A 13,231-nucleotide genomic window follows, 5' to 3' on the forward strand; every position below is an offset into this window, starting at 1 on the left:
TTGTTTATTCTTTTGTGTCATAGTTGAAGTGAAATGGACAGAAAATGTACACTTTATGTACCACTGGTACTTGTGAATCTCCGATGGCGCTGATCATGGTGAGGCAGATTTTGCACATTTTGTAAGGGCAGGAACACTATATCATCTGAAACACAATGTATTATTCTTCTATGAAAGTGTAGTTGAGTGTCCCTTTAAGACGAGAAATTGATGAATGAACCCCGTTCTGAGTTCATTTATAGGTTACTTGCTTTTTAGGCTGGAGATGAGAACGTTGGATTTGTTTGTGAGAAACTTACATTTAAAAAGGTATAGACTTGTATTTCTGCACGTTTCATTGCAGACTCCACTACTGCTTATGTTTCTTTATTTTTCCAAATACGACACATAAATTTGCAATACACATTGACATTCAGTGTAAATTTACCTGATTATTAAGTTTGTTCTCTAACTTTTCTCATAATAACTGAGCAGAAATTGTTGGAAGCTGAAGAAAAATATTCCAACAGTTTGGTTACTGATGAATCCTAGAAAATTGGGTAAAAGGCATTTATTCGAGCAGCATAATGTGCTTTCAGCTAATAAGTGTCATAGCTCTGGGCAAAAATATCAAATCAAAGTCCAGATATTTCAGAGAGGATCAGGCTTTCAAATGAAGGAAAATAATGAGGGCATTAAAAAAAACACAATACCACTCAATTAATAGAATTAATCATGTTGTTGTGGAATATCTAATTATGTGATTTTTTTTTTTAAACTGAGGGGTAACCTGATAGAGGTCTTTAAGAATATGAAAGGCTTCAATAAGGTAGAGAAAATCTTTCCACTTGTGGGGATACCAAAATATGGGGCCATAAATATAAGACAGTCACTAATAAATCCAACCAGGTATTCAGGAGAAACTTCTTTACCCAGAGAGTGGTGAGAATGTGGAATTCGCTACCACAGGGAGTGGTTCAGGCGAATAGTATCGATGCATTTAAGGGAAAACTAGATAAACACATGAGGGAGACAGGAATAGAAGGATATGTTGATGGGGTTAGATAAAGAAGGGTGGGAGGAGACTCGTGTGGAGCATAAATATACCTGTTGGCCCGAATTGCCTGTTTGTGCTGTACATTCTATGTAATTTTTTTTTAAACGATTATTTTGAACCATTTAGTAATTTCAGTTACTGAGAGAAAAAAACAGGAAAATCTTTTCCTAAAGTGGATAATACAGTGCCACCTATTGGTCACAGGTAATCATTGCAGGTCCATGTCATTTTATTAAAATTAGAATTTCCAGCTCGTGATGTGACAGGCAATTGCTACAGATGAACTTCCCTTTTATTCTTTCTTCCCCTCCCCTTTCAGTGCTGAAGTATGTGTTCTTTTCGAACATTCGGCAGTTCTGACGAAGGGTCATCGACCCGAAACGTTAATTCTGTTTTTCTCTCCACAGATGCTGCCTGACCGGCTGAGATTTCCAGCATTCCCTGTTTTTATATTAGTTACAGATGACTGTTGATCTTATAACATTTGGATTTGCATTAGAAATGTTTGCATAGTCGGACTAATTAATGTTTTTTTCAAAGAGCCGCAAAGACACGATGGCCTCCTTCTGTGCTGTTTGATTCTATGAAACACTTGACACAGAAAGTGGTCAGGAAGTGCCATGTAGATGGATGGTTAAGATAGAGATAGTACAATACATGCTGATACATTTTTTACATTTTTCTTTTCAAAAAAGTTATTGCCACTATGAGAAATTTAAGTAGAAAAGGAAAGCTACAAGCAGCTGCTGGAGATACATTGAACAAGACATTACACATCAACCAGCTAGATGTTTGCAGTGATGAGTCAGTGATGGAATGCCTCAACAGTATTCAAGATGGAAGAATTGACGTACTGGGTAAGGAAATGAAGCATTACACATCTTAAATAGTAAACGTTCCCAAGCACGTTTTTCTTTGGCTGCTACATCCACAAGATCAATATCTGCATCGTCCAGATTTGTGTAGCTTTGTTGGTGTTTGCAAACTTTGGTGAGTGTGACCTGGAATTGTTGTGAATGGGGCCCTCACCTTTTTTGTGTATTGAGGTCTTCCAATTGGGACTTGAAATGGTTCCGTATTGAAATTTCAATTTTGTGTATGTGGGTCTCTTTTTTTGTATGGGGGCTTAGAATTTGTATACATGGGGCCTAACCTTTTGTACACAAGGGTTCACATTTCTGTGTAATCATATGTGGCCTACTCCATGATTGTAACACTGGTATCTCAGCTTGAAAAGGTTGCACATTCCTGATCTACCAAGCCTACAATTACAAGGAACATGTGTGGGGATGCTGGTGACAAGACCCTCAGCTTACATTGCATTGTTGTAATATTTATGTGGTTGTATGTATACTGTGTCTTTATTGTATGTCAGTGAGTGAGAAAAGGGAATCAAGACATTACTAGTACAACAGTACAGACCCTGAGTTTGGGAAGATATCTGGTTCCATCTTCCCCTGCTCCCTCAAAGCTCTCTTAGGCAAGAAAGGTGGCCTCCTTAAGTAGCACCTCCCCCAGTTCAGGTCTATCCCCTTATTTGCCATCTTGCATTTTGATCACATTACTCGTCTTGATATGATCTGAGCTATAAGGAGCGTGGACGTGGGTCTCATATTTTGGCTGTAATTTCTATGTTACATGGCCAGCCTGCAGTCCATCCTGATCATAGATTTAGTCTTTCAGGTGGTCTACGCTCGCTCGTGGAGCGCCGCAGTTGGGGCTCTGGTTGTAGGACACTGATGTGTCTGTCACCTGTGGTGATACCGGCATGTCCGGGCTGACCGCAGAGACTGTGCATTCTTCTGATTGCTCTTGTTGCTCGTTTACTGGCGGTGTTGTGAGCTCCATCTAATGGTCTTCTTTAAGTTCCTCCGTGTCGGTGCTGAACCTTTTTTTTACTTGGTCCAGATGCTTACAGCATATCTGAACGTTGTTGAGTTTTACCACGATGACCCTATTCCCTTCTTTGTCAATTACAGTGCCCTCAAGCCATTTGGGCCCCATGGCGTGATTGAGGACGAATATAGAATCATTTATTTCTATACATCTCCCCCTCGAATTACAGTTATGGTACTCATTTTGTTACTTGCGCTTGCCCTCAACTATGTCAGTCAGGACTGGTAGAATGAGGGACAACCGAGTTTTGAGAGTCTGTTTCATTAGTAGCTCTGTGGGCGTGACCCCCATGAGCGAGTGCGGTCGGGATCTATAGGCCAGCAGGAGACGCGACAGGCGGCATTGTAGAGAAGGTCCTTGAATCCTGAGCATCCCTTGCTTAATGATTTAGACCGCACGTTCTGCCTGGCCCTTGGAGGCCGGCTTGAACGGCGCAGTCCTGACGTGGTTGATGCCATTGCCCGACATAAACTGTCGAAATTCGTAGCTTGTGAAACATGGGCCGTTATCACTAACCAGGATGTCCGGCAAACCATGGGTTGCAAAGATCGCACGTAGGCTTTCCACGGTGGTGGATGACGTGCATGAATTCAGAATGATGCACTCGATCCATTTCGAATACGCATCCACCACAATAAGGAACATCTTACCCATGAACGGGCCCGCGTAGGCAACATGAATGCGTGACCATGGCCTGGTGGGCCAGGGCCACGAGCTGAGCGGGGCCTCCCTAGGGCATTACCCAGCTGGGCACACGTCGTGCACCTGCGAACACAGTGTTCCAGGTCCGAATCAATTCCAGGCCACCAAACGTGTGACCGGGCAATGGCCTTCATCAGCACAATGTCTTGGTGCCCCATAGTAGGCAGTCGGCCTGGATGGAGAGCTCATTCATCCGTCTGTGGAACGGTCTGACCTCTTCAGGGCATGCTCCGTGTGCGGGCACCCAATCCCCAGTCAGGACATATTTCTTAATCAGGGATAGGAGGGGATCTCTGTTTGTCCAGATTTTGATCTGGCGGGCTGTGATGGGGGAGCCTGCGCTGTCAAAGGCATCGACAGCCATGACCATCTCGTTGCTTTGCTCCGCTGCCCCCTCAGTGGTGGCCAGTGGAAGCCTGCTGAGCGCGTCAGCGCAATTTTCAGTGCCGGGCCGGTGCCGGATGGAGTAGTCATAAGCAGCCAGCGTGAGAGCCCATCGCTGTATGCGAGCTGATGCGCTGGCATTGATAGCCCTGTCTGACAACAGGGATGTTAATGGCTTGTAGTCTGTCTCTAATTAAAACTTCCTACCAAAGAGGTACTGATGCATTTTTTTTTTACACCATAGACACTTGCAAGCGCTTCCTTCTCGACCATCCCATATCCCCATTCTGCTTGAGAGAACCTAAAGGCAGAAGCCAGAGGTTGTAGTTGACCCTCAGCATTGCCCTGCTGCAACACACACCCAACCCCATAGGATGATGCATCACATGTCAGAACCAATTTTTTTTACAGGGGTCGGACAGGGTCAACAACTTGTTTGAACAAAGTATCGCACCCGATCAAAAGCCTGTTCCTGACAGTCCCCCCAAAACCAATCGCAACCCTTACGCAGGAGCACGTGTAACGGCTCCAACAACGTGCTCAAGTTCAGCAGAAAGTTCCTGAAATAGTTCAACAGTCTCAGGAATGAACGCAACTCCGATGTGTTGCAGGGCCTAGGTGCTCGTCGAATCGCCTCTGTTTTGGATTCGGTGGGCCGAATCCCATCTGCAGCAACCCTCCTGCCCAGAAACTCAACCTCAGGAGCCAAAAACACACATTTAGACTTCTTGAGTCGCAGGCCTACCCGGTCCAGTCGGCGTAGCACCTCCTCCAGGTTGTGGAGGTGTTCCATCGACCTGTGATGAGGATGTCGTCCTGGAATATGATCGTTCCAGGAATGGATTTAAGTAGGCTTTCCGTGTTTCATTGAAAAATCACGGCCGCTGATCGAATGCCAAACGGGCACCTGGTATAAACAAACAGTCCCTTGTGCGTGGTGATGGTGGTCAGTCGTTTAGATTCGTCGGCCAAGTCCTGGGCCATATAGGCTGAAGTGAGGTCCAACTTGGTGAACAGCTTGCCGCCTGCCAGCGTGGCGAAGAGGTCCTCCTCAAGTATTGATCTTGTGGGGACACCCGATTGATGGTGGCCTTCTTGTCGCCACAGATCCTGACAGAGCTTTTAGGACGGGAACGATGGGACTCGCCCAGTCGCTGAATTCAACAGGCGAGATGATGCCCTCTCTCAACAGCCGGTCCAATTCGCTCTCGATCTTTTCCCCCATCACATACGGCACCGCTCTGGCTTTGTGGTGCACTGGCCTGGTGTCCGGGGTGATGTGTATCACTACCTTAGTGCCTTTGAAAGTCCCGACGCCAGGTTAGAATAGTGGATCGAATTGTTGTAGGACTTGTGAGCACGAACTTCGCTCCACAGATAACATTGCGTGAACATCCCATTTCCAGTTCATCTCGGCTAACCAGCTCCTCCCCAACAGTGCGGGACCATTGCCCGGGACAATCCAGAGTAGCAGACGATTCACTAACCCATTGTGTGTGACAGCCAACATTGCACTACCTAGTACCAGAATGATTTCTTTCGTGTAAGCCCGTAATTGTGTCTCAATACGTGCTAATTTGGGTCTACTGGCTTTAAGTGGCCATAGCTTCTCAAATTGCTGAATGCCCATGAGTGACTGGCTGGCCCAAGTGTCCAGCTCCATGCGTACAGGGATACCGTTTAATAAAACCCTCATCATCATTGGTGGCGTTCTGGTGTATGAACTGTGAATATTCGCCACATGGACCCGCTGAACCTCGGCGTCCATCAATTTGTCCCAAAAGTCATTCTGCCTCAAAGAACCCTCTTCTGGTCCATCCGCCTCATATATTAGTCTGGTTGCAAACTTCCTGCACATTCGAGCTAAGTGGCCACTGAGATTGCAGTTCCTGCAGACAAACTGTTGGAATCTGCAAGATCTGGCTGAGTGTTTTCCCCCACACCTCCAGCATGAGTTAAAGTTTCCATTGTTGGGAACAAAGGGACTATGGCCAGGCATTCCACGCTGACTGTCCCTTTGTCTGCTCTTAAGTACCCTATTGGTGGGTGTCAATGGCCCCATCCCGGGCCGCATTGTCCACTGTGATGGTGTGAATGTCTGTTCAGCCTGCCATTGTCTCTGTTGAAGTCCTACTCTGGGGTCTATTGCTGCCTGGGGAATGTCGGATTGCCCCTGCCTGCCTGCGGGGCTCTGAGTCGCATTGATGATATTGACTCCCTGATCCATCACCGCGTTAGAGGCAGAATTACGCACGTATATTATTTTCGTCTCTTCCTCCCCCGCCATGAAAGTTTGAGCCATCAACGCCGCCGCTTCCAAGGTCAAATCCTTGGTCTCAATTAATTTGCGGAAAATTCCGGCATGACCAATGCCCTCAATAAAGAAGTCCCTTAGCATCTCCCCCATGCAGACATCTGTGAATTTACAGAGGCTGGCCAAACGCCGGAGATCCACTACGAAGTCTGGTATGCTCTGTCCTTCACGACGTTAGTGGGTGTAGAATCTGTGTCGGGCCATATGTATGCTACTCGCCGGTTTGAGGTGCTCCCCGATCAATTTGGTAAGTTCTTCAAAGGTTTTGTCTGCCGGCTTTTCGGGTGCTAGTAAGTCCTTCATGAGCGCGTAAGTCTTTGGTCCGCAGCTGGTCAAAAGATGAGCCCTTCGCTTGTCAGCCACTGCATCCCCCAGCCAATCTTTCGTAACGAAGCTTTGCTGAAGCCTCTCGACAAAATCGTCCCAGTCTTCCCCAACACAGTACCGTTCCTCTGTGCTACCGGTGGCCATTCTGTGGGCCGTGAATTCCCATTTCTCGTCGCCAATGTAAACTCCTTACTCTACACCACACGAGGCACATTCTGGGGGCAAGGTCACTCTGTGACCTTCTCTCTTTATTTACAGGACTCCAAAGACAATGACCCTGCGTGGGACCTCCCTTTTTATACCTGTGTGATCAGGTAAGGAGTGTCTCCCACAAGTTCACCCCTTGTGGTCAAGGTGTGCATCTAGGTTGAGTGTATACAGTAATACAGTGGTGTTACATTGTGGTTACATACATGACATGAACAATGCAGGTGTTGGAAAGATTGGACCAATAGAAAGTCTAAGCATCCAGGAAATGAAAAGTATGTTTGACACAAACTTTTTTGGAGTTGTTCGGATGGTCAAGGCCGTGCTCCCAGATATGAAGAGAAGAAAGAGTGGTCACATTGTTATGATGAGCAGTGTGATGGGGCTTCAAGGTATCATAACCTCTGCAATTCAATTGATGAATAGAACTCTTTCATTAAGCATATTGACTGTTCTGAAACTAGATATGGGATACCTCACAGCTTTTAATTTTAGAATCAAGAGTTGAGCTCTGTTGTTTCAAATGATCTGGGCTGGAAGTTGAAAACATATAGAACAAAGTTTCCCCTCACTCCATGCCAGGGACAGAGCCACTGAAATAGACCAGATACACAGGCCCACCGCCCGGCAGGATCATACACTCAGGATTGGGAGAAGAGAAGCAGCTCCTACTACAAATCTGCTGACTAAGGGGCATTCTGGCTGACCAAAAACAGCAGCCAGAAGGACAATCAAGATCAATTTGCACCTGTGAGGCTCCTATTTAGGTCTCCTTGACCTTTCTGCCCACTTCTTTCAGACCCACGAAGCTAAGCGATACCAGTTGCAAGGGTTACAGCTTCTCTGGGCACTGCTACATACAAGTGTCCAAACAACATTCCCCAGAGAAAAATAAGGCAAGGTGCCATTAGACCCACTCTCCATTTCCATGCCGTTACTGTTCATGTCTGTTGTATGCATAGGAACGCCGCTATCCTCATGGGAGCGCTGGGAATTTTGGTGCAATGTAATGGGGGTAAAGACATCCTCCCCTTGTCATAAGAACATAAGAAATAGGAGCAGGAGTAGACAATTTGGCTCCTCGAGCCTGCTCCGTCATTCAATAAGATCATGGCTGATCTGGATCTTGGCCTCAACTACACTTCCCTGACCACTCCCCATAACCCTTGGCTCCCTTATCTCTCAAAAATCCGTCTATCTTCACCTTAAATATATTCAATGACCCAGTTTCCACAAAGCCCTCTGGGGTAGAGAATTCCAAAGATACACGACCCTGTAAGAGAAGAAATTTCTCCTCATTTCAGTTTTAAATGGACGACCCCTTATTCTGAGACTATGCCCCCTAGTTCTAAATTCCCCCACGAGGGGAAACATCCTTTCTGCATCTACCATGTCAAGCCCCCTCAGAATCTTATACGCTTCAATAAGATCACCTCTCAGCCTTCTAAACTGCAATGAGTATAGGCCCAACCTGCTCAACTTTTCTTCATATGAAAACACATGTAGGAACTGAGCATTATCCAGTCACTTTAGGGCTCTGTATAGTTTACATGTTGAGAAAATCCAGTGTAAAATATTTTTTCTTTAATAGCAACTAGCTACTTGTCAATATAATTGGAGCTGTCAGAATATCAAAACACACCCTATTCAGAAAGTCACAGTAGGTAGATATACAATCTAAATTTAGCTTGTTTTTATGTTCTGAAAATGTAAGTATGTCATGTATGTACATGCTGTTTGTCGCCACCAGATGGTGTCATTGTCGGAGGCCACTGAGCAATATGCATATGGTGCTGCTCTGGTATAAAAGGCCAGCCATTTTGTGAGTCAGGCACTTTGGGCCCAAGTTTCGGCTGGAGTTGCTCCTATTTTTTTGGAGCAACTAGTTTAGTTTGGAGTATCTTGGAAATCACAATTCTGGGCATTTAGTTTGCTCTATTCTAGTGAGTTAGTTTAGTTTTGTTTTAGTTCAGTTTTTGTTTTCAAAAGGGGGCGTTACCAGCCACTTACGCCAGTTTTGTAAGTTTAGGCAGCGAAAAGTTACTCAAACTAACTTAGAACGGAGTAAGTGTTGACTTTTGTATGCTCAGAAAAATCTTGCATACACTTGAGAATTAGGCGCAGGTAGCCAGAGATGGATGGGAATGGGAGGGGTGGGGGTGGGAAGGGAAGTTAGAGGATTTTCCAAAGCGTTAAACATTTCATTTTTAGCAATAAAGAGCCATCATCAATAATAAATGATAAATAAATCAATAAATCAACGAATAAGTCAATAAATCAATCAATCAAAAATATTTTTTTTTTAAAATCAATCAATTAGTTTCTACTCACCTACTGCAGCACCTATCCATTCGGGAGCACTGGAAGCCCTCCAACAGCCTGCCGAAGAGCTGGCCGGGCGAGCCCCGCTGCCAAGGAGGTGTTCAGGCGGGGCCCACCACCGGGGAGGAGTTTGGGTGGGCGGGGCCTGCCACCGAGGAGGAGTTCAGGCGGGCCCTGCCGCTGAAGAGCTAATGGTCGGGCGAGCCCCGCCGCCAAGGAGGTGTTCGGGTGGGGCCTGCCACCGGGAAGTAGTTCGGGCGGCGGGCCCCGCTGCCAAGGAGGTAAGGGCAGTGGCAACGAGGCAAGGCGAGGGACAGTGAGATGAGCAGGCCACTCGGCCAGGGATAGGGCCAGGAGCTACTGTGTACGTGCGCAGAGCGCAGCTGCCGGCACTACTTTCGGCGCAGGGCTGTAGATCCGCCCCCACCTGCTTGTGCTGCGCTGACTGCTAAACAGGCCTGATGAACACCGAGAATTGCGAGGTAAGTTTTAGGCACGCTTTTAATTCTACAAAATAGGCGGGCCTCTCAGAGGTGCACCATTCTGCGGGACAGCTGAAACTTGGGCCCTTTGGGCCGTAATAAAGCAGAGCCAATGTTGTACCTTATTTAGCTAAACATTCAATTTGTATCTTTGTTGCATACATAACATTTGGCGACGAGAATACATAGAAACGTTTAAAATTCTGACGGGTTTAGTCAGGTTAGATGCAGGAAGAATGTTCCCAATGTTGGGGAAGTCCAGAACCAGGGGTCACAGTCTCAGGATAAGGGATAAGCCATTTAGGACCAAGATGAGGAGAAACTTCTTCACCCAGAGAGTGGTGAACCTGTGGAATTCTCTACCACAGAAAGGTGTTGAGACCAATTCACTAAATATATTCAAAAAGGAGTTAGATGTAGCCCTTACTACTAGGGGGATCAAGGGGTATGGCGAGAAAGCAGGAATGGGATACTGAAGTTGCATGTTCAGCCATGAACTCATTGAATGGCGGTGCAGGCTCGAAGGGCCGAATGGCCTACTCCTGCACCTATTTTCTATGTTTCTATGTTTACAAGAACCTTTGCAAAATGAGCACGATTGGATTTTTAGAGCAATTCGTGGAGGGAGAAGATTGGGCAGACCTTGTTAACCGTTTGAACCAGTACTTCGTGGCCAACAAAATGAAGGGGGTTGGCGTTGCAGATCGGCTCCGGGCCGTGTTCCTCACTGTGTGCAGTTCAAAGATCTAATGTCTGATAATGACCTAGTGATCCAACAGAGAAAACATACGAGGAGTTGTGTACATTGGTACGGGAGGCACCTCAAGCCAGACGACGGCATCATCATCTCGAGATACAGGCTTTATACTCACGCTCGATCGGAGGGCCAGAGCGCGGCAGAATTCATTGCTGACCTGAGACGTCTAGCGGGACCATGCAAGTTCGGGACGGTGTTGGCAGACATGCTGTGGGACCTCTTTGTTACCAGTATCAACCACGAGGTGATCCTGCGCAAACTTCTGGCGGTGGAGGAGTTGGATTTAAAAATGGCCATCAATCATGTATGACGACGGACAGGAGTTCAAAGTAAATATCGATGAAGAACCGAACCTCGGCAAGTACTGTAAATGCGATTGATTCGGCGTTCGGCAGAGCGGCACATGGCAGGGCCAACCCGACTGCGTTCGCGAAACCTGTGGCTGCCCAAAGTCCGCCAGCGGAAATGTATCCAAATTCTCCGTGTTGGCATTGTGGGGGAAATCATCGACACCAGAAGTGCCGATTTAAGTAATATAGTTGCAAAGGATGTCTGAGAGTGGGGCATCTCCAGCGCAAGTGCCGGCAGATGAGCAAGCGTGCTGCGACACACCACATGGAGGATGAGAGTCAGACTAGCGCGGATCCGGATACGCAATCCGAGATGCCAGAGGAGGAAGTGTATGGACTGTACTCTTTCATAACCAAGAGTAAACCAATTTTCATTAATGTGAAGTTTAACGGGATACTGGTATCGATGGAACTGGACACAGGGGCAAGTCAATCGATCATGAACGTGAGGGCATTTAATAAGCTGTGGGATACTAAGACTGTAAGGCCCAGGCTGAGCCCTGTTAATGCCAAGCTGCGCACATACACCAAAGAACTGTTAAAGGTGATTGGCTGTGCACAAATTAATGTGTCGTATAACGATACGGTTCACGAGTTACCACTGTGGATTGTTCCAGGCAATGGCCCAACGCTGCTCGGCTGGAGCTGGTTGGAGAAAATCAGATGCGTCTGGAACGACGTAAAGGCGTTGTCGTCGGAGGAAGATACATGTGCCCAAGTACTGAGCAAGTTCCCCTCGCTGTTCGAACCGGATATCGGCAACTTCACGGGAGCCAAGGTGCAGATCCACGTGGACTCAGATGCAAGATCCGTCCATCATAAAGTTCGGGCAGTTCCGTATATGATGAGGGAGAAGGTCAAAATTGAACTAGACAGACTCCAGCGTGAAGGGATCATATCACCAGTCGAATTTAATGAATGGGCCAGCCCCATTGTTCCTGTGCTGAAAAGTGATTGCACAGTCAGAATCTGTGCAGACTACAAGGCCACGATCAACAGGGTTTCGAAACAAGATCAGTACCCGTTACCGAAGGCTGATGACTTGTTTGCGACGCTAGCCGGAGGGAAGTCGTTCACAAAACTGGACTTGATGTCAGCCTATATGACGCAGGAGTTGGTTAAGACGTCGAAGAGACTTACATGCACAAAGGACTGTTTATTTACCACAGGTGCCCGTTTGGAATTCGCTTGGCTGCAACAATATTCCAGAGGAATATGGCAAGTCTACTGAAGTCCGTTCCCAGAACCGTCATGTTCCAAGATGACATCCTGATCACCGGTCGTGACTTCAAGGAACATCTGAACAACCTGGAGGAGGTTCTACTGCGTTTGGACAGAGTGGGACTCAGACTTAAACGCTCGAAGTGCGTCTTCATGGCACTGGAGATCGAATTCCTCGGGAGGAAAATCGCCGCTGATGGCATCAGACCTGCTGACGCGAAAACCAAAGCCATCAAGAATGCACCCAAGTCGCAGAAGGTGACGGAGCTGGGTGTGGGGCGCATTGCAAGACAGAGCTTTCGAGAAAGCCACCAATCTGCTTTGCTCGAACAAACTGCTGGTACATTATGACCTATGTAAACATTTAGTTTTGGCCTGTGACGCATCGTCATACGGAATTGGTTGCGTGTTACAACAAGCTAATGAGTCGGGGAAACTTCAACCTGTCCCGTATGCATCCAACAGTTTGTCAAAATCAGACATCTACTCCTGTCCTCAATAATCTTCGTCCTTTCCTGTCTCTAAAGCATTTATTTCAAAATCCTTAACCTGATTTACATATCTATGCATGGTTGTGCCCCACCCTGTATCTGCAACCTCTTCCCGTTCTATAATTCACCTGATACCCTTCATTCTGTCAGCTCTGGCTTACTGGGTATCTCCCGCTCTATTATTAGTAGCACAGACTTCGCTTTCCTGCATTCTGGAATTCCTCCTCTAAACCTGTCTGCATTACTACATCCCACCATCAAAACCAGCCACCAAAAGCTAACTCCTGATCAGTATCTATTCCTCCCCATCCTGTGAAGCACCTCTGCCTGTTTTTTTTTTTGAGGGCACTCTTTAAATGTAAACCCCATAGGATGTCCACACAAAACAACCTTGTAAACCCAACGTGCGCCCACAGAAATAAACCCAAATAAATCAAGTATCGGCAAAATTAAACCAGGAAACCCTAAAGCTGGCCACAAAGGAAATAACTTAATGGTTCCAAAGACAAAAGGAAAACAAAAGGATGAAATTCACTACACCAATAAAAACATCTATTTTTTTTTAATTCAGCACAGCTGTTCATCACTTTTACTCAACAGTCAAAAAATGTTGCTTACCTGCTCTGCCTTAGTCCCTCTGAAGTCGGTTTTCTGAAGTCAAAGGGCCTCTGCTGGCCTGCAGGCTACAGAAACCAGTATCAGTGCTGCAGCTGGGACCTTGAAATGGGAGACTTGAGTCCAT

At 46.5% G+C, this 13,231-nt stretch overlaps 1 protein-coding gene across 1 annotated transcript in view; it reads right to left on the reverse strand.

Annotated features, from left to right (window-relative positions):
• Positions 1-447: 447 nt before the first annotated feature.
• Positions 448-13,231, reverse strand: part of LOC139238019 (venom factor-like) — a 220,191-nt gene continuing 207,407 nt past the window's right edge. The window contains exon 40 of the mRNA XM_070867416.1: positions 448-527. Within this exon, the coding sequence (XP_070723517.1) occupies positions 448-527 (80 nt within the window). The remainder of the gene's footprint in view (positions 528-13,231) is intronic.

Source organism: Pristiophorus japonicus, chromosome 24, assembly GCF_044704955.1.
Source record: "Pristiophorus japonicus isolate sPriJap1 chromosome 24, sPriJap1.hap1, whole genome shotgun sequence".
Taxonomy (NCBI): Eukaryota; Metazoa; Chordata; class Chondrichthyes; family Pristiophoridae; genus Pristiophorus; species Pristiophorus japonicus.